Raw genomic sequence first — 25,856 nt, forward strand, 5'->3', positions numbered from 1 at the left:
GTTCTATCTTGACTTAGTGTCCAAAAGACACAATCAGAACAGGTATTAATGGGGATTAATGATGGCATTGTGGTTCGATATTAGCAAAAGGCCAGGGTTAAAAATAAGCATGTGTACCTCAAGGGAAGCTGGAAAATCTAGGCTGACAATGGTGTAAAGATTGGAATTTTAAAATATGTAATTAAATTGACATTTTTTTCCCTCTCCCTCTTTCCAAAATTTCTCAATAATGTCACATTTTAAAAATTATTGTAAGTGAATCACATAAGTCCCTAGAGGAGCAAATTATCCTGGTCTACATTTCTTGCAGTGCTTTTGGTGACTGGCTATTTCGGTTTAATTTCCACCATGGAAAAAGGGTTTCTATGAATAATAGCATGGTTTATTATCACTATGGGTTCTTGTCACCCATGGTTGTACCCCTTGAGCCAGTGTCCCAACACTTGGTAGGAAATTATTTAATTCTGGGAAAACTCTGAGCAAAGCTTGAGAGATTTACTTTCCTATATGTTTATTTCATCAGAGGATTTGCCATACTGTATTGAAATTTTCTACTTACCAGTCTGTCTTCTCTATTAGACTCTAAATTCTGTGAAGAAGGAAACTATTATATGTTTTGTTCTCTGCAGTATCTCAATACTTAGACTGGTAGATTCTTAATGAATACTTGTCAAATAAATGAGTTAATATTGAGTATTTTACTACCATCAGCATCATTACAGCAATCACTACCACCATCGCCATCAATACCACCATCAAACCATAGTTGGTACCTAATCCTCTGTAGGAACTCTTTCCCCAGGGTTCTAGTGCCCCTGGCTATTGAGAATCATTGGATTTACACCTTTCTTCATGTATTCCCCTATTTAAAAATTCACCTGTCTCTGGACCTCATTCCCTTGGGTCCCCTTTTTCTAGGAGGCAGATACCTAATTTGATATAGTAATTATGTATAGGTACTAATGTGTTGGCAATGGCCCCCTAATCTGAGAACAAGGACAGTACCTAGTTCTAGCTCAGCCACTTATTTGCTGTGTGACCTTGAGTGACAGCCTTTAGAAGGGCCTCTGTTTTTTACCTGGAAGACCACTGAAGCATCTTCCAGATCTCATGTACTGGTTCTCTGTGCATTTCAACACAGATCTTCTACTGATAAAGTCTCAACCTACAAAAGTACACCTGCTAAGGGGAGATGTTAGGGGTTTCACAGTGAATAAGCAAGCAGTGCCTGCTTAAAAAGCACATGCATCAATGAGCAATGGAGGCCATTCACAGCAACAGTGCAGCCCCCTGCAAAAGTTCTCTGCCCACAGTTGCTGTCAGACCCATCAGTCACGGGGTAGAAACAGACACAGACATATAACCACCAGCAGCAAAGCCAGGCTGTTGTCATTGTCTTCCTCTTCCCCAGGACCATGCTGTCCTCATCACAACATGACTTAGCACAACTGTTTTGCTAGTTTGACCAGGGCTCAGCGTCCATGTGTGGTTTCTTCACAGTAATCCAGGGCTAACAGTGGAATGCTTTATTGATGCCCTGTGAGCAAAAAAGTTTTCAGATGGCACAAAGCATCTTTCTAAAATTTTCCTAGCACATTTCCTGACAATTTTCCAAGTGGGTACTGTCACATCAGATATGAGGTGGAAAAAACACCAATTAAGCAATGTAATTGAAAGGTAAAAGTATAACACTGAGCAAGTTTCTTCTTTTTTTATAATTTTCTCCTTTAAAAAAATTTTCTTTTACATCACTCTGCAGTGTAGCTTTGGTAATATGTACCACTCACTATTTAGAAGAACCTAAATAAAAGGTAGCTTACATAAGGTTATAATATCTCAGGCCCAATCCTCAGACAATAAAATTACAAAATTTGTAGACTTTCTTTCTCCTGGGATTATCTAAGAGCCCAAGGCTGTCCAAATTGTCATAAGCTTTTCCTATTTTTGCATCAAAGTAAAGTAATGGCAACTTAAAATAACCAAATAAGATACTGAATTTATAAAGAGAAAAATAGTAGAGAGAAAAGAATCATTTTGAAGAACAAAAGGATATTTTTGCTGCCACTGGGAATAACAAATGCAGTTCGAGTCTAGGGACAAAATTTCATTTGAAAGGTGAAGTGAGCCCTGGAGAGGTGGAGTTATTTGTTCTTGGTCACATAGAAAGTGGCCAAGTCAGAACTGAGAGGTCGGACATGACATGGGCCAGATCGATACTGCCTTTACTTTCTCTTCATGGAGGAATGAAAATCGACAGGTTTCAGGAGAGGTAAAAAGATGGATCCACTGTGCAGGCAAGAAGAGGGTTATGTCCATTGCATAGGAGGGAAACTGAGCCACAGAGGGGTTTACTGTTGTTGTCCTCACTGGGGTTGATTTTGATCCCAAAGGGGCATTTGGCAATCTCTGAAGACATTTTTGATTGTCACAGGAGGGTAGAGGGGATGCTACTGCCATATCTTTAATCAAAACCAAGGATGCTGGTAAACATGCTCTAGTGCACAGGATAGCCCCCATGACAAAGAACTCTTCAAGGTCATAGACACTGGACAATAACAATTTTTATCTGGGTATTTTGTACTTAAAATGCAGATTTATTATTTTTATCATCATCATCCTCATCATCATTAGAAAGTTTGCACAACCTGAGAAACTCTCCATGCTCATTTAGCATCATGCACCCACCTACTCCCTGCAAATTCCTTGCCAATCTTCAGTGCTCAACTCTGCTGTGACCACCTTAAGCCAACTTGTCTGTGGAGCCCCAAGCTCCTGCTCTTGGTTTTTGAGTCCACCTCACCCTTTCCAGGTACCCACCCAGGTCTGGGCTTCTTATCCCTACTCCTTCCTGGCAACAACCGATCCCAGGAAATTTCTGCCTTCCACCACTTCCTTCTCAGGATGAACTGAAGTCAATGAGTTACCCTTCCCAGAACACGTATGTGTCACAATGCAGCTCCATTCCAGAACTTTAATCCTGTGAAAGGAATTCCCAGCCTCAGTGACCAGGCTGGGGAGATGTTTGAAAACAACTCAAAACTACCTGCAACAGCCTCTGTTCTTCCAGTGGACTGGCCAGACTCATGAGAAAACATACACAGGCCCATCCACCAGTGTTCTGGCTAGACTCATAACTTCAGATCATTTTCTTTCCAGGCTCTCTAAATACATTTTCTCATATTTTGAAGCAAAGCTCTAATTGAGAACTTGAGAGGTGTTTTTGTGTTCCTTTTTTCCTTTTTCCAGTCTTTGCTTAACTTCACTCAACAATTTCCTGATAGATTTTTAGGAAAGGAACCGCCTGAATGATCAGAAAACAATTGATATTTTAAAAAAGGGTCTTCTTTTCTTATTGGTTTTTGGAGGCTGAATATTTTCTAAAATTATTATAACTGAATAGATTTGAGAAATATTCACAGAGTTATTTTAAGGATTAAAGGAAATAATAGTTGTGAAAGGATTTTGAAAACAATCAAACATATATTTTGTGTATGTAAACAATGCTGGTTATGAAAATGGAGATATTGTCCCTAACACCCAAGCCCCCCCACAAAACCAAAGCAAACCAGCCCAACCATCCCCTGAATAGATTCTTTTATATATTTTCAAAACTAGAACTTCACAAGCTTTATATGATTAATAAAATTTCAAGGAAATTTGCATTAAGATTATATGCTTAAGTCAAAATGTAGCAGCCTCCACTTGGCCAGATGCCATTATAGGAAGTATTGGGTTAGCTGTTTTATGTTTGCTTCCCTCACGTTGGCTTGTGGTAGGCCATAATTCCTGGACTAGTAAAAATACACACAAAGTGTGAGTAAGCTTAGGCTGATAAACATGCCTTTTAAGAATACTTAAGAAGCAATTTTTACATGCAACCACTTCTTGGTATTGTTTCCCTTCTCACTACAAATCTGTCATGGTGACATCACAGGAGAAGTAAAAAGGTAATCTTGTGTACGAAACAGAAAAGATAGTGTTTGACTGTAGGTCCAATGTATGTTATAAATTGTTATTGTAAAGAAATTCCTAAATTCTTTAGAATTCATTGTCTTTTCATATGCATTGTAAACTAACAACAGAAAACAAAACAGTCTTTAGAGGTTAGCTTTACCTCATCTTTTTAAGCTACATTATTTCATAAATTCGCATGTCGCTCCATTATTAATAAAATAAAAACAACCCTTTTTAGGAGCTAACCAGAAATTACATTTCTTATCATTCTCAGTCTTTTCTAAGTCTAATATTGATTGATTGGACAATACTAATTTTATTTAGCTCAAACCAAATTCAAAATTCTTCCAAAGACAGATTTTTAAAAAGAAAATATAAGAGAATTGGTAATATAAGACTTTTCTTTTTTGTTATTTTGCTCAATCTTTGACGGAATAATATAGCACCTAGCTTAATGTCTCTTTAGGAATATTCTGCTCATGAGTTATCTTTAATATGCTTTTGTGCACCAAGGGCAGGGTCTATGTGCTGCATCTATCAGTACAGTCCAGGATTGCACAAGAGCTAGGCATCACATTTAACTCACCCCCATAACTGACCCTAACCTTCCCACTTATGGGAATTCTGTTTCCTCTCCCAGGAAGCCATTCTACTGCAGGATATCTGCATTCTCAAAGATGCTTCAGGATCTCCTACACAGGGCAACTGGGAAGGGAGAAGATGTCTAGATTTGGGGTCAGCTGACCTGGGTTCTAGGGGGAGCTTTGTCACTGGCAACCTGTCATCACACTGTTTCTTCCTAACTTGTGAAATGGCATGAGTAATACCCATCCTACTTATCTCATGTGATTACTAAGAAGAATCAAAACCCATTTTATAAATGACAACCCCTATGGTAAGGTATTATTGTAATAGAAGCTAGGATTAGATAGAGTCATTTATTTCTTTACTCTTATTGTAGGTGTGAAAATAGAGAAAAGCTGTGTCTCTTACATTTTTTGGTGATCCTTGTACATTGTTTGTTTGTTTGTTTGATTGATTCATTGATTATGATCACTGACATTTTGTCATGGTCACTACTTAATCCCTAGGCATGAGATTCTTAAGAATAAGTAGTCTATAGTACCATGTCATCTATCACCATTTGTCTGAAGCCAAAGAAACATACAGTACTGAGATAAGAATTCTGTTTTATAGCATATAACAAGGACAGAGAATTGCAGGCTATTACAAACAAAAGTTTAAGTTACCATTCCAATAGCTCTCAATGAACTGGCATTATATTGAGGCAAATGATGTGGACTTGATTTTAGTACTAAAGAGTTGCTGCTTACCATTGCAGACCCAACGCGGCTGACTTTGATGGGATTCCCTCGGCCTGAAAGGTCCATCTGAGCTCTGTCCATTATATACAGGCAAGCATCCAGAATGCCATCCTCAAACTATTCGGAAAAAAATATATGAGAAATTACTTAATGTCCATTCTGTACTCAAGATAATCTCTGGCAAAAAATAAAATGAAACCACAACCTAATGTTTAGAAATGTGTATTTTCTACATAGTAATTCCTCATAATCTTTCATAACTAATATTTCATACTAAAGTGGAATAAAGGAGACACCCACTTTGATTTTTTAGTAAAATAAATAAGAACCTTAAAGTAAGCTAGAAATAGAAACAGAACTATTAGAGAACTTATGTACCATACTTAAGGATCATGAACTGACTTTAGAGGTTCTTTAGAAAATTGTACAAGTTAATTTAGAGGATCTCTCCAACATATTGGCTCCAGTGCCCAAGGCAAAGGAATAAACGATTTACCAAAGTCAAGCCAAAGTCTTGAGACCTCAAAGGTCATATGAGTCCTTGTGTGTTTAGAAAATAAATGGCTCTCAGGTATATCACAGGACGGTATAGCAGACCTGTATACCTTGCACAGGAAATAGAAGGAGACCTTGTGTAGTGAATGTCTGTCAGGTTTTCCCACTTCTCAGACAAGGTGGACTCCAGGGTTAAAGAGAGGGCAGGATGAAGTAGATTATATTATGAAGAGAATAACCTAGTAATCAGTTCAATTTCCTTAGTGAGAACAGCTAGCCATTTGCAATACAAGCATTTTCTGAAAAAGGAATAAAGACAAAGTAGTAATAAAATAACAAAATGGGAAGGTTTCACTTATACCGAACCTCACTGTACAGGAGATTTTTCTTACTATAGAAGTCTTGCAATTATCCACACAAATACTTGTGACAGAAACCACAATCTCAAGGGCTAATTACCATGTAATTCTTTATTAAATCTAGTGAGAATACCAACTCTGTGTGTACTCTAAACAGATGTGATGGAAGCAGTAATGGGTAATTGTACTAGTTCTTCAGGTATATAAAGAATGCATTATTCTGGTTTTTCTTAAGTAACATCTTTCAGCTGTGTCCGTGGGATATGATATCAGCTTTCTGGAGAGGTAAAAGAATAGTTGTAGAACTAGTTGTTTCTCTGCATCACTGCAGACCAATGAGTTGCTTGGTTCTTTATGCTTAAAGGCCTAAATTAATGAACTCCAAATGGCAGTTGAGACAGAAAGTGGCTGTGTTCAAGGGTGACTATCCTCTGGCTGAAGAGGGCCCTTTTCCAGGCCTTTTTGCCACTCCCCTTGGAGACTTTTCCCTTATTAGCTTTCTAGAGAGTGTCATATTCCTTACCTAGAGGTAAGGAATCAGGGAACCAGAGCCAAGGCACCAGACAATAGGCAATAGTTAAGAGTTGTATGTCACTTGGGAAAGAGAAAGCTTATAACCAGGGATCCAGGCAGGGATCCAAAACAAGGGAAGAGGACATAGGCCATTAGCTTGATGGGATGTCAGAAATGCAGGGGTAAAGCATGAGCACGTGACTCTCAGGAGCCAGGGGGAAGGAGCGGGACACAAAGCCTGGTGGACATAAGTTAGTGATGACACGGGTGCCGTGGTAAGGCCGGAGCAGGGGTGAGGGATGAAGGGAGAGCCCCCGTGGAAGTCAAAACTAAGCATGAAGAAGCCAAGAAAGTATCACATGACCTGGGGAGGCCATACTCTGTGAACTTTCCACCCTGGGGACCTGAACAATGTATGCACTTCCAATCATCTCAGCCAGAACTCTGAGAAAGACACATTCATCCCCCTCAAGCTGCCAAGAAAAAGTTGCTTCTGAAGCAGAGGACATGCATTTATTTTTGGAAATATGGTAAAATAGCATCTATTTGCTCAATAGTTAAAGATCCCAAACTGAAATAGTTTGAATTTTTCAATGTCTTAAATGTAATCCTTTTAAGGTATTTTATATCCAGACAATAACTTTAGGTTGCAGCTGATAAAATGTCTTTAGGTAAAAGTCCAGTGGACCCGCCTATGATGAAATGGTAACATTTGTTCTAATCAGCAGTATTTATACTAACACTTAAAAAAGTTACTTATTTGAGTTGGATACACACCTTGCGGTATCCTTTTCATCGTTATTAAAACACCTTTCCTTATAAGAAAAGCAAAGGTCAGTCCATCCCAGGTTGCAGAGCAAGGTCTGAGCTAAGGAGACTTCACTGTAGTAAGATGCCAGAGCACTTCTCACTAGAAGGCTATGTTTTCTATAGAATCTCTGATAACCTAAGATACGTGATTTCAACTGATAAATTATGCATTTGCCTTTCTAAGTCTCTACTTCTGGGCTCTCTGTCTTGGAGTCTCAGATCCTGAAAAGCAGGAAATGATGCTTGTCTAATATTGACATATGGCACCCTGCAGTGATACATGGGACAAAAATATTAAGCAAAAATGTCCTTGACAATGAGAAATTTTAAATGGCTCACCTGGCCATAGCTCCAGCTTCTACTTCTGATGTTATTGACATCTCCATAAAAGATAACCCCGATGTCATTCAGGACATACTCTTCTCTTTCTCTATCATCTTCCAGGTACACAGCATCCTCTGTATCAGAAGTTAAACATAATGACCATTATCAAACAAGACTGTAGTAATATATTTGAAGTTGTTTTGTTTTGTTCCTAAATTGCAACTTAATAACTAAATGAAAAAAAAAAGTCTTTTGTTTCACTAAAGGTAGATCATTTTCCAATACATAATTTTAGCAATTGTGAACCTAATCAGTAGCCAAATTCAATCTGTAAATGATGACATTTGCCAGCAAAATGCTGGCAAACTCTGGCTCTTTAAGTTTCAAGCAGCGCAATTAAATAGACATGTCTCATTAAATATTTTAGGATTCTGGTGCATCAGTAGTTTCAGTATCAGAATTCTATGATGCAGATATAAATCTGTAACCAGATCAAAAAATAATTTCAACCTATTAATGTTAATAGTAAACATTTAATTAAAAATGATATTTAAAACAGGTCTGGGGCATATTAGAAGAACACAGCTTCATCTGTCATGCCTGGTATCTGTCCCATCACCTGATGGCATAGAGGGAGGCTGGGGTTGTCTCCTTTCAATGGACAATCATGGATGTTTTGGGAAGTAGGTGCCCAACCAGCCTTTCTGGTCAGCTTCCTCCATTGCAAAGACTTTTCTTCTCTGTGACTCTGATGTTAGAAAGGCCATGCTACCCATCTGTCTACTTAGTAATCAGTGTGGAACATTCCCAGGGCAGGTGTGAAAGCAGTAAAAGCATCTTTAACACAGGTGGAACCATACGGGTGTAAATTACACTTAGGTAAATCTGCATGTTTGGAACAGGGTCAATTTGTCTTCTCACTGGGGACATGGTTCATTACATTTCTCTGGCCCAGGTCATACCTGACATCCCATTCAACTTTTCAGGGTTCTTTCCCTCCTCATTCCTTGATAAGGCTTTTATCACTCTCTACAATAATAGTTATCAACCTTGGCAGCACATCAGAATCATCTGGGTAGATTTTAAAACTCCTGATTCCTGGACTGAACTCAAGATTGATTAAATCAGAATCTTTGGGGGTGGAGGGTGAGACCCAGTCACTGGGGCTTTTAAAATATTAATTAATTCATTAATTTATTTATTTTAAGCTCTCCAGTGATTCTTATATAGAACCAAAGTTGACAACAAATGCTCTAGCTCCTTGCTTACTCAACTGGTTGAAAGACCAGCACCACCAGGAAGCTTATGAGAAATGCAGAATCCCAGGCCCAGCTCAGGCCTACTAAATTAGAATCTGCAAGTTAATAAGAGCCACAGGAAATATACATAAAAATTAAGGTTTGTGAAGTACTGCTCAGCCTACCAGCTTCTATCTCTATTCTGGGCTGTATATGGCTTGATGGAATCCTTTGGAGATTCCTTGGTCTTATCTGCCCTCCAATACTTTCTTGTATCTTCCTCCTTCTGTTCTCTGCTTATTGTCTACCATTTGCCTGGTCTCATGCAACTGTAAATACCCACATGCTTGTGCACGTGCACACACGCATACACACACACACACACACACACACACACACACACATATACTAGTGGCCAATAAATTGTTTACATTTACAATGTACAATTTCACAATCAAAATAATAAAAATATTCATCACACCAAAACTTTCCTGTGCCCCTTTGTAATTTCTCCTACCTGAACCTCTCTCTGATCCCCTAAATTTCCCTGAGGAATCATTAATCTGCTTTTTACCACAAACATGTTGTAGAATTTTATGTAAATAGAATAATACAGTATGTGCTTTTTTTTTGGGGGGAGTTTTGCTTCTTTCACTCAGGCTAATTATTTTGAGATTCATTTCTATTGTAGCATGTGGCAATAGTTTATTCTTCCAAGAGTCACTTTATCTTTCTGAAAAAAAATCAGAGTTACATGATAAGTATGAGGCACTCTTTCCTGAGCCCTTCAGGTGTGAGCTTTGATGCCTTAAACTGCTGGCCTTGCCAGGTTCCAGGGGCCCAAGGCCATGGTTTCAGCAACAGTCTCTCTTTGGACCTATGACTCTAAATGGAAATGACAACTTCATTCCAAGTGGACAACACATGAAGAAGTGACAACCAAGTTTGAGTCCCATATTTCTGGGTAAAAGCATGAAAGAAGACTTTTATTTTAAAAGAAAATAATGTGAGGGTATAAGTGAAAGGGCACTGGCTGTTTGCATATATACGGCACTCACCAGATGCTCTCAAACATCCTGAAAAAGAAAAGCTACTTTTGCCTTTATTCCATTGTAATAGTGGTTTAATTCTTGTGTCTATTGTAATAATAAACATTTTAGCCAGTTGGGTTTCAAATGCCTGTTGATGAGATAGAAATTTCCTCTTATGAACATTGAGCTATAGATGTACCATTTAGAAATGTTTTTAACCTGTTTTCCTTTTAATCTGAGATGCGTATGGATTTGTCTTATAAGGTATAAGATGTTAGATTGGGTTATAGAGCTATTATAATATAAGTGGTATAAAAAGAGATGAGTCAAAATGAATAGCCTAGAAATAGATGTTATAATATGTATAACTCTACCTGTAAAATTAATATATAATAAAGAATATATTACAAATCAAAGAAAGTGACTAGAGTGTTCATAAAATTCAACTAAGAAAACTGGTTGTTTGGGGAAAAGTAAATTTTCTGTACATCAAAATAAACTGAAAATTAATTTAAATGTGAATTTAAAAATGGAAAGCATAAGAAATCTATAATAAAATAAAGGTGAATATTTATTCCGTCAAAAAGTAAAAGTAATTAATGTATTTTATTTAATATAAGTATAAAACATGCTTTTAAAATATAGTAAAATTTAAAGCATATAACACACTAGGGAAACATTTACAGCAACAGAAAATATTAGTCAACTTCCTTTATATGTAATAAATTCCAATAAGTTGATAAATGTGCTGATTGAGAAAGATGGAAATACAAAAATCATTTAAAAAAATCATAAAGTATTTAAAAGAAAATAGGCAAAAGGAAAACCATTTCACAGAAGAGTAAATGTGATCATACATACATAAAAATAATTTTAACTAAGTAGTATTCAAAGAACTGCAAAGGTTTTAAAGGAAAAAAATAAATATATATGTAAATTTATGTATAAATTTAAATTTATAATACTCAATACCAGTTAATGTGTGATGAATTGCCAATCTACTAATGGGATTGCAATAACTACAATATTTAAAAATATATAACTTTGAAAATATATATGGCCTTTGATTCAGAATAATGAATCTATCTAACCCATACAAATAATGCACCAAAAAATGTATATATAGAGTTCGTTCATAGCACTACTTATAGTAGGAGAAAAAAATCTGAAATAAATTATTTGTCCACAAAACAGAATAGTATAAGCTACTAAACTATACTTTGAAAAATATTTAATGATACTGACACTACACAGGAGCGAGTGACTTAAATGTGAAACATGAAATCATGTATAAGTGAAGATAAGACGCACAGCTAGATGCAAACTGTTTAAATGTCAAAGCTTCTAAAACTTCTAAAACATTAAATAACTGCTTAAGTAGTGTAATTTATTTACTTACAACGTATTGGGATAAATTAAAAGAACTTTTCTCTGAAAATGTTATATGGAGACTATTGTGTAAACATGGGTTTTTAAAAAATAATCTTGAAACTAAATTGACACATGTTTGGTCAGATTGTACCAGGCTTAATTTGTTTTGCTTTGTTTTCTTTTTTCATTTGAAAATGATTTTAACAATAATTAATTCCATGCTTACCACATTCTGCAATTAAGGGATATATGTTAGCACAGTAATATTGAAAAAATCTTAATGTGTGAGGACTTTTGAGATAGGCAGCTTCCTTGTCTCTTTTCTATCCACTCATGTCAGTTAAGGTATTTGTTTCTGGACTAATAGATCCTTTGATATCTTTAGCCAGAAACCAGTTCCATAAATCTATTTTTGAGTGTACTTTGTATAAAATAAAATATTCAGCTTTGGTAATATTTTTTTCAGGCTGAACTCCTAGCAAGATATTTTTCAATGCTTTTATTTACTATGCACTTGGACTATGCACTGTTTCTGAAATATTCTGTAACACTTCTGTTGTATTTTTGCCATTTGAAAAGGTTGTGATGTAGTTGGTATGTAACGAAGTTGCAAAGTTAAAGCCACTGTTAACTGTTAGCTTTGTAAATGAAAATATTGGTGTTTCTGTGCTGGTATACCATCATTGCATCCGCAGCTGAAGCTGGAATCCCATTGACCTAGCTCCCATTCACTTCTTCATAGTTAATGAAAGAGGATTGTAAAATTCACTGAATATAGTTAATAATCTTGTCAGGAGATGAATCTCATTTCTCCAAAATTGAATCATGCTCCTCCCACCCCCCCCACCCCCGTTAAAATGATGATACAACTTGAAGACATATCACTCGGAAATAGGAAGACCTCCTTAGGCTCCACAGTGGTTTCCCCATCTGAACTCTAGATTACTACTGTTTACTTTGTTCACCCACTGGGGGGTACAATTATTTTAAGTGTGGGAGATGGCCATTCTGACTACTGTTTTGGGATTATATAACAACAAAAAAAGAATATATATGAAGGGAGAGACTGGTTATCGCTTCACATTTACCTCTTCCATCTGATTATGCTTACTTTATGGCCTACAAATAGGTTTTTGGAGGTTTGCTTAAGAGATTTTCCTATTTCTACTAGTTCTTGAAATACTGTTAAATGTTTCAATCAGAGTATACTGGAATAACCATAAGCTTTTATTATTATTATATAATTCCATTATAATTAAAATATCACAGATTTTAGAAAAATTAATTGAAACTGAAAATATGAGTAATAGCTCATGATGCATTTTCTCTTTAAAAATTATATTTTCTAGTTCTGTCCATTGAAAAGAACTAGAAAACACAACCAACATAGTAGCAACAGTTGCCCTGAGCCTGAGTTATGTTCTCTAAGAAACATTCTTCCTCCTTCCCTCTTCCCACTAAAAAGTATCTGGGCTCTAAGAAAAATGACTCACAGAGGTCTGTGTCAGGAAATGTGCAAAACTAGACCGAAATACTCTCCCTACCAGAAAAAAAGGAGGTTATTAAAGACTCTAGGGGACATGACAAAGGAATTAGAAACCATCTTGATGGGGTCCCCATTGGCAAAGAATGGGATCATTCAAATATCAAAAATAATAGTCACTGAAAAATATCAGAACAAGTAAAATATTTCAGTAATTATAAATTCATAATACTTTTAAATGTTCATTGGTCACCCTTGTAGGGTTCTAGAAGCCAACTCATTATTCTGAAAATGTAAAAATAAGCAAAGAGACATGTATCTAGACTCATATAAATACTACCTCAAGGCAACAAAATAACTGCTGTAATAAATGCAGAAGGAATGGCAGATTAGAATAACACCATTTGGCAATCCCTAATCAAATAATGGATCTAGATTAAAATTTGGTAAAAGGATAATGGGGAATTTTATAATGGATGAATGAAACTGATAAAAACCTAATACTATCAATAAACTAAACATCAAAAAGAGTAACAACTAGGCATCATTTATCTCCCGATAAGGTGAATGCCCTGAGAAGCATACATACATCATGATTAATGAAGTATTCTTTCTCTCCTTCCCCCACCCTCCCACACCCCCCCACCCTGTAAGGAAAATGATTCAATAAATATGAATCCAATTTAGTCTCTAGATCAAACTAACTGCCTAACAGGAAATACAGGGGTTATACAAATATTACATGACACAAGGAGATGGAAATAAGCAAAACTGAGAATTTATAAAGTTCTACATGGCAAACAACTGAGTTTTAGCATCAGTTTTGTGGCAAGAAAAACATAGATAAAAAGGACTGCTTTAGAGTAAAAGATTAAACAGATATATCAACCAAGTTTTATTGATAGACATTGATTCAAAGTCTGATATACATTTTTTAGAAATATGGAAAAATTTGAATAAGGACTGATCATTAAATCATACAAAAGAATTTTTGTTGATTTCATATACACACAAACATACATATATATATGTATACATGTATACACATATGTGCACATATGCACATATATTTATATATGTCTATTTTAAAAAGATGAATACTAAAATGTATAGGTATACAATAACATGATGACTGAAATTTGCTTGAAAATACTAAAGCTAAAAGTAATGGGAAAAAAGGATAAGTTTTTAAAATATGACCAAATCTTGACAACTTAAATATGGGATATCTATAAATAGATATTCATTGTACTATTCTCTGCACTTTTGAGTTTGTTTGAAAATTTTTATAATAAAAATAAACTTAGCAAAAGGGCATAAAAGAAAACTTGAATAAATGAAAGCACTTGAAGTGTTTCTAATTGAATGTGAAGATTCCAAATTGTAAATATATAATTCTATCCAAATTAGTCTATACAGTCAATGCAGACCCAACCAAAATTACTCTCAGAATTTTAAAAACTGCGAGCTGATTCAAAAGTTTATCTTAGAGTCTGGTTAGGATGGTAGAGTAGGTAAACACTATGCTCACCTCCTCTAATGACCACATCAAATTTACAACTAAGGTACAGAACAGTCAACCTGGAGACCCATCTTAAAACTAGCTGAACAGAAGTCCTATAACTAAGGATATAAAGAAGAAGTCACATCAAGAATAGTAGGAGGGGTGGAGACCAAAAAAAGACTAGCCCCACACCCACATATGGTGATTTAAAATTATGAAGCATAGCTCAGCTGTAAAGGTCCCCCCTGAGAAGCAAGGTGTCCCAGTCCCACACCAAGCTCCCAGTGCCAGCAATAGACACCCACACAAATTCTGGCTGTAAAAAGCAGCAGGAATTTTGTCCATTTGGATGAGACAGAAGGCTGCTGGAAACAGAGGTGTTGTCCTCTGAAAGGGCCTCCAAAAGACTCACTCACTTGTAGGCATTCACTTCAGGCTCAGTGGGTGCCAGACACACACAGGGGAAAAGTGAGTTTGTGGCTTTAGAGCAAGGGAGAGATGACACCTTCCTGCACCTCTCAAGAGGTCTCAGAATCAACATACCCAGTAGCTGGCTTCAGACCATAATAGAGCACCACCTAATTAACTCCACAAGTGGTACTTCCAAAGGATGGTCTCAGCAGACACCAGAGCCGGCTGGGGTAAATCCTGCTCCATGGGGTCAGCCCTCACACAGCAGTTGCTACACTTTGGTTGTGGTCAATACTCACAGCCAGTTAACCTGACAGTCAGCCTCACTCATGATATGCCAACAACAATCAAGGCCCAACTACAACAGAGGGCACACACAATCCACACAAGGGATAATCCTGGAGCACCCAGCTCAGGTGATCTGGGAGACTTTGCCATTGGTTCCCAGAGGAGATCTACTATATAAGGTTATACTGCCAATACTGAGAGACACAGAAGATATACCTAATACATAGAACAAACACAAAGAGGCAGTATATATATATATATATATATATATATATATATATATATATATATATATATTCCAATGAAAGAATGGGAGAAAACTCCAGAAAGAGAACTAAGTGAAAGAAAGGCAAGAAAAAAAAAAAGAGAAAAAATCAGATATAGAGTTCAAGCACTAGTTAGAAAAATGCACAAGAAACTTAGTAAGAAATTTTTTTAAAAGAGAGAGCAAGGATTAAAAAGAACATAAAAATTGTTTTTAAAAAACAAGCAGAAGTGAGGAACACAATAACTGAAGAAGGAGTCAACAGTAGATTAGATAAAACAGAGGACAGAAGCAGCAATTTGGAAGACACAATAGCAGAAAACACTGAATTGGAACAGCAAAAATAATTTTAAAACACTTCCATCCAAGATGGAGGCATAGACTGATATGCTGAGTCTCACTCCACAGCTAAGAAGGAATACAACTAACTCAAAACTAGAAGCAACCAGAAGTTCCAGAAAATCAAACTGCATGGAAGTCCAGCAAACAAAGATATAAAGAAGAAATACTCATCCAGACAGGTAGGAGGGGCAGAGCTGGGGAAGAGAGGACTCGGTGTCATGGTGGCAGAAGGCAGGCCAGCAGAACGCGCAGTCACACCTTTTAAAACATCAGGAGTGACATCTAGGTGGCATTTCCAGCCCCTCACCAGAGCATGCAGCTCACAGTCCCCAGCACCAGGGAAAATCAAGCCTCATTGCTTTTGACTGTGCAAACCAATGGGGGCTGGGGTGGAGGCAGAAACTGCCAGTTTCTCAGCAGAGTCTTCTTGTTTAAAGGGCCCCCATAGTCCTACAACATCCACAGACCCGCCTACTCTGGGAGCCAAGGCCGGGGCAGCAGCTAGAGAGGCACAAGTCCCAGACAGAAGTGGGAGAAGTGATTGGAAAGGGGGTGACTGTTGAGCAAGTGGCATTGTTCCCTCTCGGATCCCTCCCCCACACACAACGCCGCAACATGGTGAAACGAGTAGCCCTGTACCGATGAATCCCTAAAGCTCCACCCCTTACAACATAACAGGAGCAACAGCTCTCCCTAAGACACAGAGGCAAATAAAGACAGAATCCTGTCAAGATGAGGAGACAGAGAAGTATGACCCAAAGTGGGGGATGGATCAAGGTTTCAGTGGGAGAACTAAGTGACGAGAAGGTAGCCAACCTAACAGATGAGGAGATAGCCAACCTAACAGATGCAGAATTCAAAACACTGGTGATAAAGATGCTCACAGGCTTAACAGATATGTGTCTGCTTGAGTACAGCAGACACATAAGAGAAGGAGTAAAGGCTATGCTAACTGAAACAAAGGAAAATCCACACAAAACCAATGGTGAAGGGAAGAAAATGGGGATTCAAATCAATTACTTGGAACATAAGGAAGAAAAAACAGTCAACCAGTACAGAATGAGGAAACAAGAAATGAAAAATTGAGAAGAGACTTGGAAACCTCTGGGACAACTTTAAACATGCCAACATCCAAATCATGGGCATGCCAGAAGGAGAAGAGGAAGAGTAAGAAATTGAAAAATTATGTGGAAAAAAAAATGTAGGAGAACTCCCCAAATTTGGCGAAGGAAATAGATAAAGAAGTCCAAGAAGCATGGAGAGTCTTGGGCAAGCTAGACCCAGAGGGGACCACACTAAGACACATCATGATTAAAATGCCAAAGGTGAAATATAAAGAGAGAATCCTAAAAGCAGCAAGAGAGAAGCAGAGAGTTGCCTACAAAGGGGTGCCTATAACACTATCAGCTGATTTCTCAAAAGAAACTTTGCAGGCAAGAAGGGACTGGTAAGAAGTATTCAAAGTGATGAAAAGCAACCTACAACCAAGATTACTCTATCCAGCAAAGCTATCATTTAGAGTGAAAGGACAGATGAAGTGCTTCCCAGACAAGGTAAAGCTAAAGGAGTTCATCATCACCAAGCCATTATATATGAAATGTCAAAGGGACTTATTTAAGAAAAAGAAGATCAAAGCTATGAACACTAAAATGACAACAAACTCACAACTATCAACAACTGAATCTAAAATATAAAAACAAAATCTTACTAAGTAAACCAGAATAGGAACAGAATCATAGGTATGGAGGTCATTTGAGGGGTTATCAGCTGGGAGCGGGGATGGGGGAGAAATGGGGAAATGGTGCAGGGATTAAGAAGCATAATTGGTTGGTACAAAATAGACAGGGGGAAGTTAAGAATAATATAGGAAAGGGTGAAGCCAAAGAACTTATATGCATGATCCATGGACATGAACTAAGGGGGGTGCGATTGCTGGAGGGAAGGGGGGTACTGGGCAGAGGGCAGCAAAGGGGAAAAAATTGGAACTACTGTAACACCATAATCAATAAAATATACTTTAAAAAAAAGAATTTTAAAAATGAGGATAGCTTAAGCGACCTCTGGGACAACATCAGGAGTAACAACATTCACAATATAAGGATGCCAGGAGGAAAAGAGAAAAAACAAGATAATGAGAACCTATTTGAAGAAATAATGAAGAAAACTTCCCTAACCTGAAGGAAAAAGACACAAAAGTTCAAGAAATGCAGAGATCCCAAACAAGATGAATGCAAAGAGGCCCACACCTAGACGCATCATAATTAAAATGGCAAAAATAAAAAACAAAGAGAGAATATTAAAAACAGCAAGAAAAAGACAGTTCCTTACAAGAGAGCTCCCATAAAACTGTCAGCTGATTTTTTGACAGAAACTTCACAGGCCAGAAAAGATTGGCATGAAATATTCAAAGTAATAAAAATCAAGAACTAGTCTACCCAGTAAGACAATCACTCAGAATTGAAGGAGAAATAAAGAGAATACCAGACAAGGAAAAATAAAGGAGTTCATGACCACTAAATCAGTATTTCAACAGAGGTTAAAGGGACTGACTTCTTTAAGAAAATGAAGAACATAAATATGAATAATAAAATGACAATAACTATATACCAATCAATAATCACTCTAAATGTAAGTGGATCAAAAGACATGGGGTTATTGACTGGATAAGAAAATAAGATCCACACATATGCTATCTACAAGAGACCCACTCCAAATAGAAAGACACACATGTTGAAGGTAAAGGAATGGAAAAGATATTTAATTCAAATGGAAAGTAAAAAAGCTAAGGTATCAATATTTATTTCAGAAAAATGGCTTTAAAACAAATGCTATAATAGAAGACAAAGAAGGAATTTCATAGACACTTATGCACCCAACATAAGAGCACCTAAACATTTAAAGTGAATATTGACAAACTTAAAGGGAAATATAGACAATAATACAGTCAGAATAGATGACTTTAACATCTTATTGTTATCAATGGATAGGTCTTCCAGACAGAAAGCCAACAAGGAAATGGCAGTCTTAAGTGACACACTAGATCAAATGGATTTAATTGATTTTTTCAGAGCATTTCATTCCAAAGCAGCAGAATATACATTTTTCCAGGGTAGATAACATGTTAAGACACAAAACATGTCTTAATAATTTAAGAAAATTGAAATCATTTCAATCATCCTCTTTTCCAACCACAATGATGATATTAAAAATCAATTACAATAAAAAGTAAAAATAAAACACATACAAATACACAGAGGCTAAATAACATGCTACTAAACAGTGAATGGGTTAATAATGAGATCAAGGAAGAAACTAAAAGATCCCTTGAGGTTTATGAAAATGAAAGCAACTGACACAGAACTGATGGGACACAGCAAAAGCAGTCCTAAGAGAGAAATTCATAGCAATACAGGCCTACCTCAAGAAACAAGAACAATCTGAAATAAATACTCTAACTTTATATCTAAAGGAACTAGAAAAAAGAAAAACAAAGCCCAAAGTGAGTAGAGGAAAGACATAATAAAGATCAGAGCAGAAATAAGCAAAATAGTCTAAAAAATAGCAAAGATGAAACAAGACATGGTTAGTTGAAATGATAAAACTTTAACCAGACTTATCAAAAAAAATAAAATAAAAAGAAGAGGGAGGTAAGGAGGTAGGGAGGATGGGAGGGAGGAAGGGAGAGAGAAGGAGGGAGAAAGAGAGAACCCAAATAAATAAAATCAGAAGAGGAGAAGAGACAACAGACACTACAGAAATACAAAAGATTGTTAGAAAATACTAAGAATAGTTATATGCCAACAAATTGGAAAGTCTGGAAGAAATGGACAAATTTCTAGAAGCATACAATCTTCCAAGACTGAATGAAGAAGAAACAGAAAAATCTAAATAGATCAATCACTACTAATGAAATCGAAGCAGTAATAAAAAAACTCTCAACACACAAAATCCTGGATTGGTTAGCTTCACAGGGAAATTTTACCACATTCAAAGACTTAATACTTATTCTTCTTAAACTATTCCAAAACATTCAAGAGTAGGGAAGGCTCTCAAGCTCATGTTGCAAGGCCAGAATTACTGTGATTCCAAAAGCAAACAAAGACAAAATTAAAAAAGAAAATTATAGTCTAAAATTCCTGATGAACATAAATATAAAGTCCTCAACAAAACATCAGCAATCCAAATTCAGCAATACATTAAATAGATAATACACCATGGCCAAATGGGATTTACTCATGGGATGCATGGTTGATTCAATACCCACAAATAAATTAATGTGTTACACCACGTAAACAAAACAAACAGTAAAACTTATATGATCATATTAATAGATATAGAAAAAAGATTTAACAAAACTCAGTATCCATTTATGATAAAAACTCTCATGAAAGTGAGAATAAAGGGAACATATCTCAATATAGTAAAGGCCATATTGACAAACCCACAGTTAATATCATACTCAAGAAGTAAAAACTAAAAGCGTTTTCTTTAATATCAGGAACAGGACAAGGATGACCACTTCCACCACTTTTAATCAACATAGGCATAGCAATCAGACAAGAAAAAAATACAGGCATCCAAACTGGAAAGGAAGAAGTAAAATTGTTATTATTTGCAGATGGCATGTTACCATATATAGAGAAATATCTCACCAGAAAGCTATTAGAATGGATAAATGATTTCATTAAAGTAGCAGGATACAAAATTAATATTCAGAAATTGGTTACATTTTTATATAATAATAACAAACTATCAGAAAGAGAAGAAAAAATATCATTTAATATTGCATTCAAAAACAGTAAAATGTCTAGGAATAAATTTAACAAAAAAAAAGGTAAAAGACCTGTATTGGAAAAGTATAACACACTGAAGAAAGAAGTTGGAGAAAATACAAATAAATGGAAGCATGTACTGGGTTCATCCTATCCATGAACTTGGCATATGCTCAGCATATGCTTCCATTCATTTGTATCTTTAACATTGTTAAAATGTCAATACTACCCAAAGAAATCTACAGATTTAATGCAATCCTTATCAAAATACCAATGGCATTTTTCACAGAATTAGAACAAATAAATATAAATTTATATGGAAGCACAAAAGACTTTGAATAGCCACAGCAATCTGATATCAAGCTATACTGTAAACATGTAAGGTTGCAGTTATCAGAATTCTCAGCATGTTACTGGCATAAAAACCAACATATACATCAATGGAATAGAATAGAGAGCCCATGCTTATCTGGTCAATTAATTTATGACAAAGAAGGCAAGAATATACAATGGGGTAAAGACAGTCTATTCAATAAATGCTATTGGGAAAACTGTACAGATACTTGCAAAAAATAAAAGTAGACAACCTTCTTACACTGTATACAAGAACAAACTCAAAATGAATTAAGGACTTACATAGAAGGCCTGGAACCATAAAACTTCAAAAGGAAAACTTAGGTAGTTAACTCTCTGACATTGCTCTTTTTTTTTTTTTTCATTAAAAAATTTTAATCTAAACTTGAAAAATTACTGAACGACAGAGGAGACAACAACTAAGATCCAATCATAAGTCAGAAACCTCCAGTGTGGTCAACATTCTATTTAGAACCACAAATTCTTTAAGAAAAAGCATTATGATGAACCCACAAATGTGGCATTAACTCTTAAGAATGTTGTCTTTTTTTCCAAAAGCATTCTGATGTGAAAAGGAAATGACTCCAAGGAGGCATATAGCACAATCACATTTCTACTGCTTTGATTAGTCTTCTGTTAACTTGGTCAGGCTCTAGTATTTGGTGGTTTAATCAGATATGAATCTAGGTGTTTTTATTAAGGTATTTTGTAGATACAGTTAATAGCTACGATCAGTTGACCTTAAGTAAGAGATTACCCTCAACAACCTGGGTGGGCCTGATCTAATCAGTTGAATGCTTTTCTGACATTGCTCTTAGTAATATTTTTCTGATACATCTCCTAAGGCAAGGGAAAAAAAGGAAGAATGAACACATGGGACTACATTAAACTAAAAAGTTTTTGCACAGCAAAAGAAACCATCAACAAAATGGAAAGACAGCCTACTGAATGGGAGAACATATTCACCAATGATACACCCAGTAAGGGGTTAATATCCAACATTTTTAAACAACTCACACAACTTAACACCAAAGGAACTCAAACAATCCAAGTCAAAAATGGGCAGAGGACCTAAACAGACATTACTCCATTTGAGACTGCATGGATGGATGGACCTGGAGGGTATTAGCTAAGTGAAGTAAGTCAGACAGAGAAAGTCAAATACCATATGATTTCAGTTATATATAAAAACTAAGGAACAAAATAAATGAGCAAACAAAACAGGAACTGACTTATAGATAGAGAACAAATTGATGATTGCTGGATGGGAGGGGTGTTGGACGGTGGCTTGAAAAAGTGAAAGGATTAAGAAGTGCAAATTGGTAGTTACAAAATAGTTGTAATAATATAAAGTACAGCATAGAAAATATAGTCATTAAGATTGTAATAACTATGTATGGTATCAGGTTAGTGCTAGACATTATTAGGGTGATCACTTTGTAAGTTATATAAATGTCTAACTACTACACTATACACTTGCCACTAGTATCAGATAACATTGGCTATCAACTGTAATTGAAAAAAATAGTATATCTGAAAAGACAGTGTGAAAAAAATAGCCAAAAAGTAAAAAAAAAAAAAAAAAAAAAAAAAAAAAAAGAAAAGAAAATTTGGGAGCTTCTCTCATGGTAAATTGAACTTTTGACCTTAATACACTCATTCCTGTATTCATGCCTTTTGCTATGTAACTAGCTATTTTTCTCTGAAAAGGCAGAGAAAAACTTTGGGCTTACTTTGGTTAGAGAAGTGTTAGTAGAAGTGATGCAAGTAAGGGCTTGAAATGTGCATGTACAATTAAGCATGTGCTCTTGAAGTTTTGAGAGCACCATGAGCAAGCCCACTAGACATAGGAGGATGAGACTCAAGTGGAGCAGAGCACTTCCACAACCATGCAGTGAGGGGTAAAGTGTCTCCAGCTCCTCTTACCTGAAGCAGAGCTAGCCAATCAAGCTCCATCTACTCTAGCCCAACCACAGCTAAGTCCAGGAGCCATGGGAGTAAATGCTTATTTTTGTATGCCAGTAAGATTTTCTTTTTTTCTTATGGAGCTAATTAAAACAAAGCTGTAATTAAAACAGATTTTGGCACAGTAATAGGTAAATATAAGAATAGAGCTAGATATATATTTAGTCTCAGTATATGATACAGATGGCATTTAAAAGCAGTAGTTAAGACAAGACAGATCTGATCAATAAGTGATGTTTTGACAACTGGCTATACATGTGAGAAGAGCATTCAGTTAGATCTCTTTTTTTCACTATATACACAATTTACTGGTAGATTTAAGAGTCACATGTGTGTCTCCTTCTTCCACTCCTTAATTCACATAAATTGCTCCAAAAATGTACAAGTTGAGAAATATAACATTCAATAAATATATTAAAATATATAAAGATATTAAAGTTCACTAATAATTAAAGACATACAGACTAAACCATGAAATATATTCTGCCTACTATGTTGGCAAATTTTAAAACAAATAGTAACACCTAGTTCCAATGAGTGCATGAAGAAGTGGAAACTCCCAAGTACTGTGGCTGTGTTATAAAATATTGCAGCCTTTTTTAAGGGTAATGTGACAGTATATATGCAAATCTAAAATGTGAATTCACTTTGACCAGGCAATGCTATTTCCAGGTACGTATCTATTTACAGAAATACATTTGTACAAAATGTTTGTGAGACATTTAATATAGCATGGTGTGCTGTAGTGAAAATGAGAAGCAATATAAATATTTGTAAATAAAAGGCCATATCAATTATGGATACAACCATTTCCATCAGTCATTAAAAAGAATATTATGTACTGATATTGAAAAGTTTCTAATATATATTGTACAAGAAAGTAAGGTAGAGTAACATGCATAACACAATCCCATTTGTTGTTAAAAAATCCAGACTCTATAGATGTATAGGTTGGTGCAAAAGTAATGTCTGACTTTTTTAAAAGAAAGTTTTAGATAGTATTTATTAAATTTGTGCCTTTTCTTATAATTTTTTGATGCCACAGTGACTACTGTATACCTTATTTTTTCAGATTATCGAAGTATTGTTCATAATTGTCTGCAATATTTGCATTTATGTTCATCCCATCCAAAGACCACATTAGAAGTGTTTTACCCTAAGCCCTGACTGGTACAGCTCAGTGGAGTGTCAGCCTGCAAACCAAAGGGTCAATGGTTTGATTCACAGTCAGAGCACACAGCTGGGTTGTGGGCCAGGTCCCTAGTTGGGGGTTTGTGAAAGGCAACCACATATTGATGTTTCTCTCCTTTTCCTTCTCCCTCTCCTCCCCTCTCTCTAAATGTAAATAAAATCTAAATATGTAAATAAAATAGAAATGTTTTACTCTATAAGTTTCAAAAGGTGCCAATGCAAGTACAGCAGCAAAGTCTATTCAGAGCACTTATGGGGATGATGCAGTGACTGAAAGAAGTTGCAGGAGGTGGTTTTCCCATTTCTGAAGTGGGGATTTCAGTTTGAAAAATGAGCCAAAAGAGGGTCGTCCGAAAAAACTTGATTCTGAAGTGTTGAAAGCTGTTGTCACAGAAAACCCCACCATTACCTCTAGGGAACTTGCAGAACAATTTAACGTAGTCCATACAACCATGCTACACCATAAGGATAGGAAAGGTTTCAGTAGTTAGGAAATGGGTCCCACACGAACTGTCTCCAGAGAATCTGCAACAGCGTGTTGCTTGTTGTGAATCATTGCTTCCGCGACACCTTCAGCCACCATTTTTAGGCAGACTTGTTACAGGTGCTGAGAAGTGGATCCTTTACCATAACGTTAAATGCCTCCAACTGTGGATCAGTCGAGGAGGAAGAAGAGTTCAACAACCAAGAGGAGGACTTCATCCAAAGAAGATCATGTTGAGTGTATGGTGGGATATAGGAGGATTTGTCCATTATGAACTGTTAGACAACAATCAAACAATTACTGCTAATCTTTACTGTGAACAACTTCATCGTTTGAAAGCAGCTTTGAACCAAAAGTGACCTTCCTTAGTCAACAGAAAAGGTGTCATCTTCCATTACGATAATGCTCGTCCTCACATGGCTCGATTCACCAAAAATTTTTTGTAAGAGCTTGGTTGGGAAATATTGCTTCATTCTCCATATTCTCATGACCTTGCTCCTTCTGATTATCACTTGTTTTGGGGACTACAGAACCATTTTGATGGTCTCCGGTTGACATCAAGAGAAAAGGTTGAAAATGAGTTGGATTCATATCTTGCTTCAAACCTAAAGAATTTTACGTGAGTGGCATTTATAAGCTAGTTGACAGGTGGAATGAGGTTCTAGAAAGCAAAGGAGGTTATGTTAATGAATAAATATTTTCATAATCATGGGCCTTTTCATTTTTAAAATAGACCTTGAAGCCGGACATTATTTTTGCACCAACCACATATATATATATTTCTATGTACACACACATATACCCATATATACACACGTGTGTATATATATACATATATACACATATATCTGTGTGTGTGTGTGTGTGTGTGTATATACACACACACATATATATATAGACACTGATACATAACATTATGGCAAAGTATCCAGAACAATATACACAGTTAAAGTTGGTTTTCTCTGGAGATTCTCTAGGTCTGAATGGTAAAAAAGGAAAGTCCACTTTGAATCCTATATATGAGTACATGTGTGTATATTTGAAAAAGACAATGTATTCAATTAATTAGGAATTAAAAATTAAAACATTCAAAAATACATTAAGTAGATGAAAATATACCAAAATATTAAGTGTCTCTGATTTGTAGATCTCTGAGTTCTTTTTGTTTTCATTATTTTTATTTCTGTAAGACTTTCATCATCAGAAAAAAAAAATTTTTTTTAAATGTGGTTGCATTTAAGTGAAACTACCAATTTAATAAGAGGTTACCAAATTCAACTTTTATGTATTAATTTTTCTTCAAGAGCAATATGGTTGTACTTTTTAAAATTATCATAACCTAATAATAACTTTTCTACTTTAAGACTCCCTGAACCC

The 25,856-nt window shown here is 35.9% G+C and overlaps 1 protein-coding gene across 1 annotated transcript in view; it reads right to left on the minus strand.

Annotated features, from left to right (window-relative positions):
- Positions 1–25,856, minus strand: part of F13A1 (coagulation factor XIII A chain) — a 206,373-nt gene that overhangs the window by 88,935 nt on the left and 91,582 nt on the right. The window contains exons 5-6 of the mRNA XM_090269844.1: positions 7,796–7,914; positions 5,289–5,396 (exon numbers count right to left, since the gene is read on the minus strand). Of these exons, the coding sequence (XP_090125970.1) occupies positions 5,289–5,396; positions 7,796–7,914 (227 nt within the window). The remainder of the gene's footprint in view (positions 1–5,288; positions 5,397–7,795; positions 7,915–25,856) is intronic.

Source organism: Furipterus horrens, unplaced genomic scaffold (genome assembly GCF_987537825.1).
Source record: "Furipterus horrens unplaced genomic scaffold, mFurHor1.1.pri manual_scaffold_3, whole genome shotgun sequence".
Taxonomy (NCBI): Eukaryota; Metazoa; Chordata; class Mammalia; order Chiroptera; family Furipteridae; genus Furipterus; species Furipterus horrens.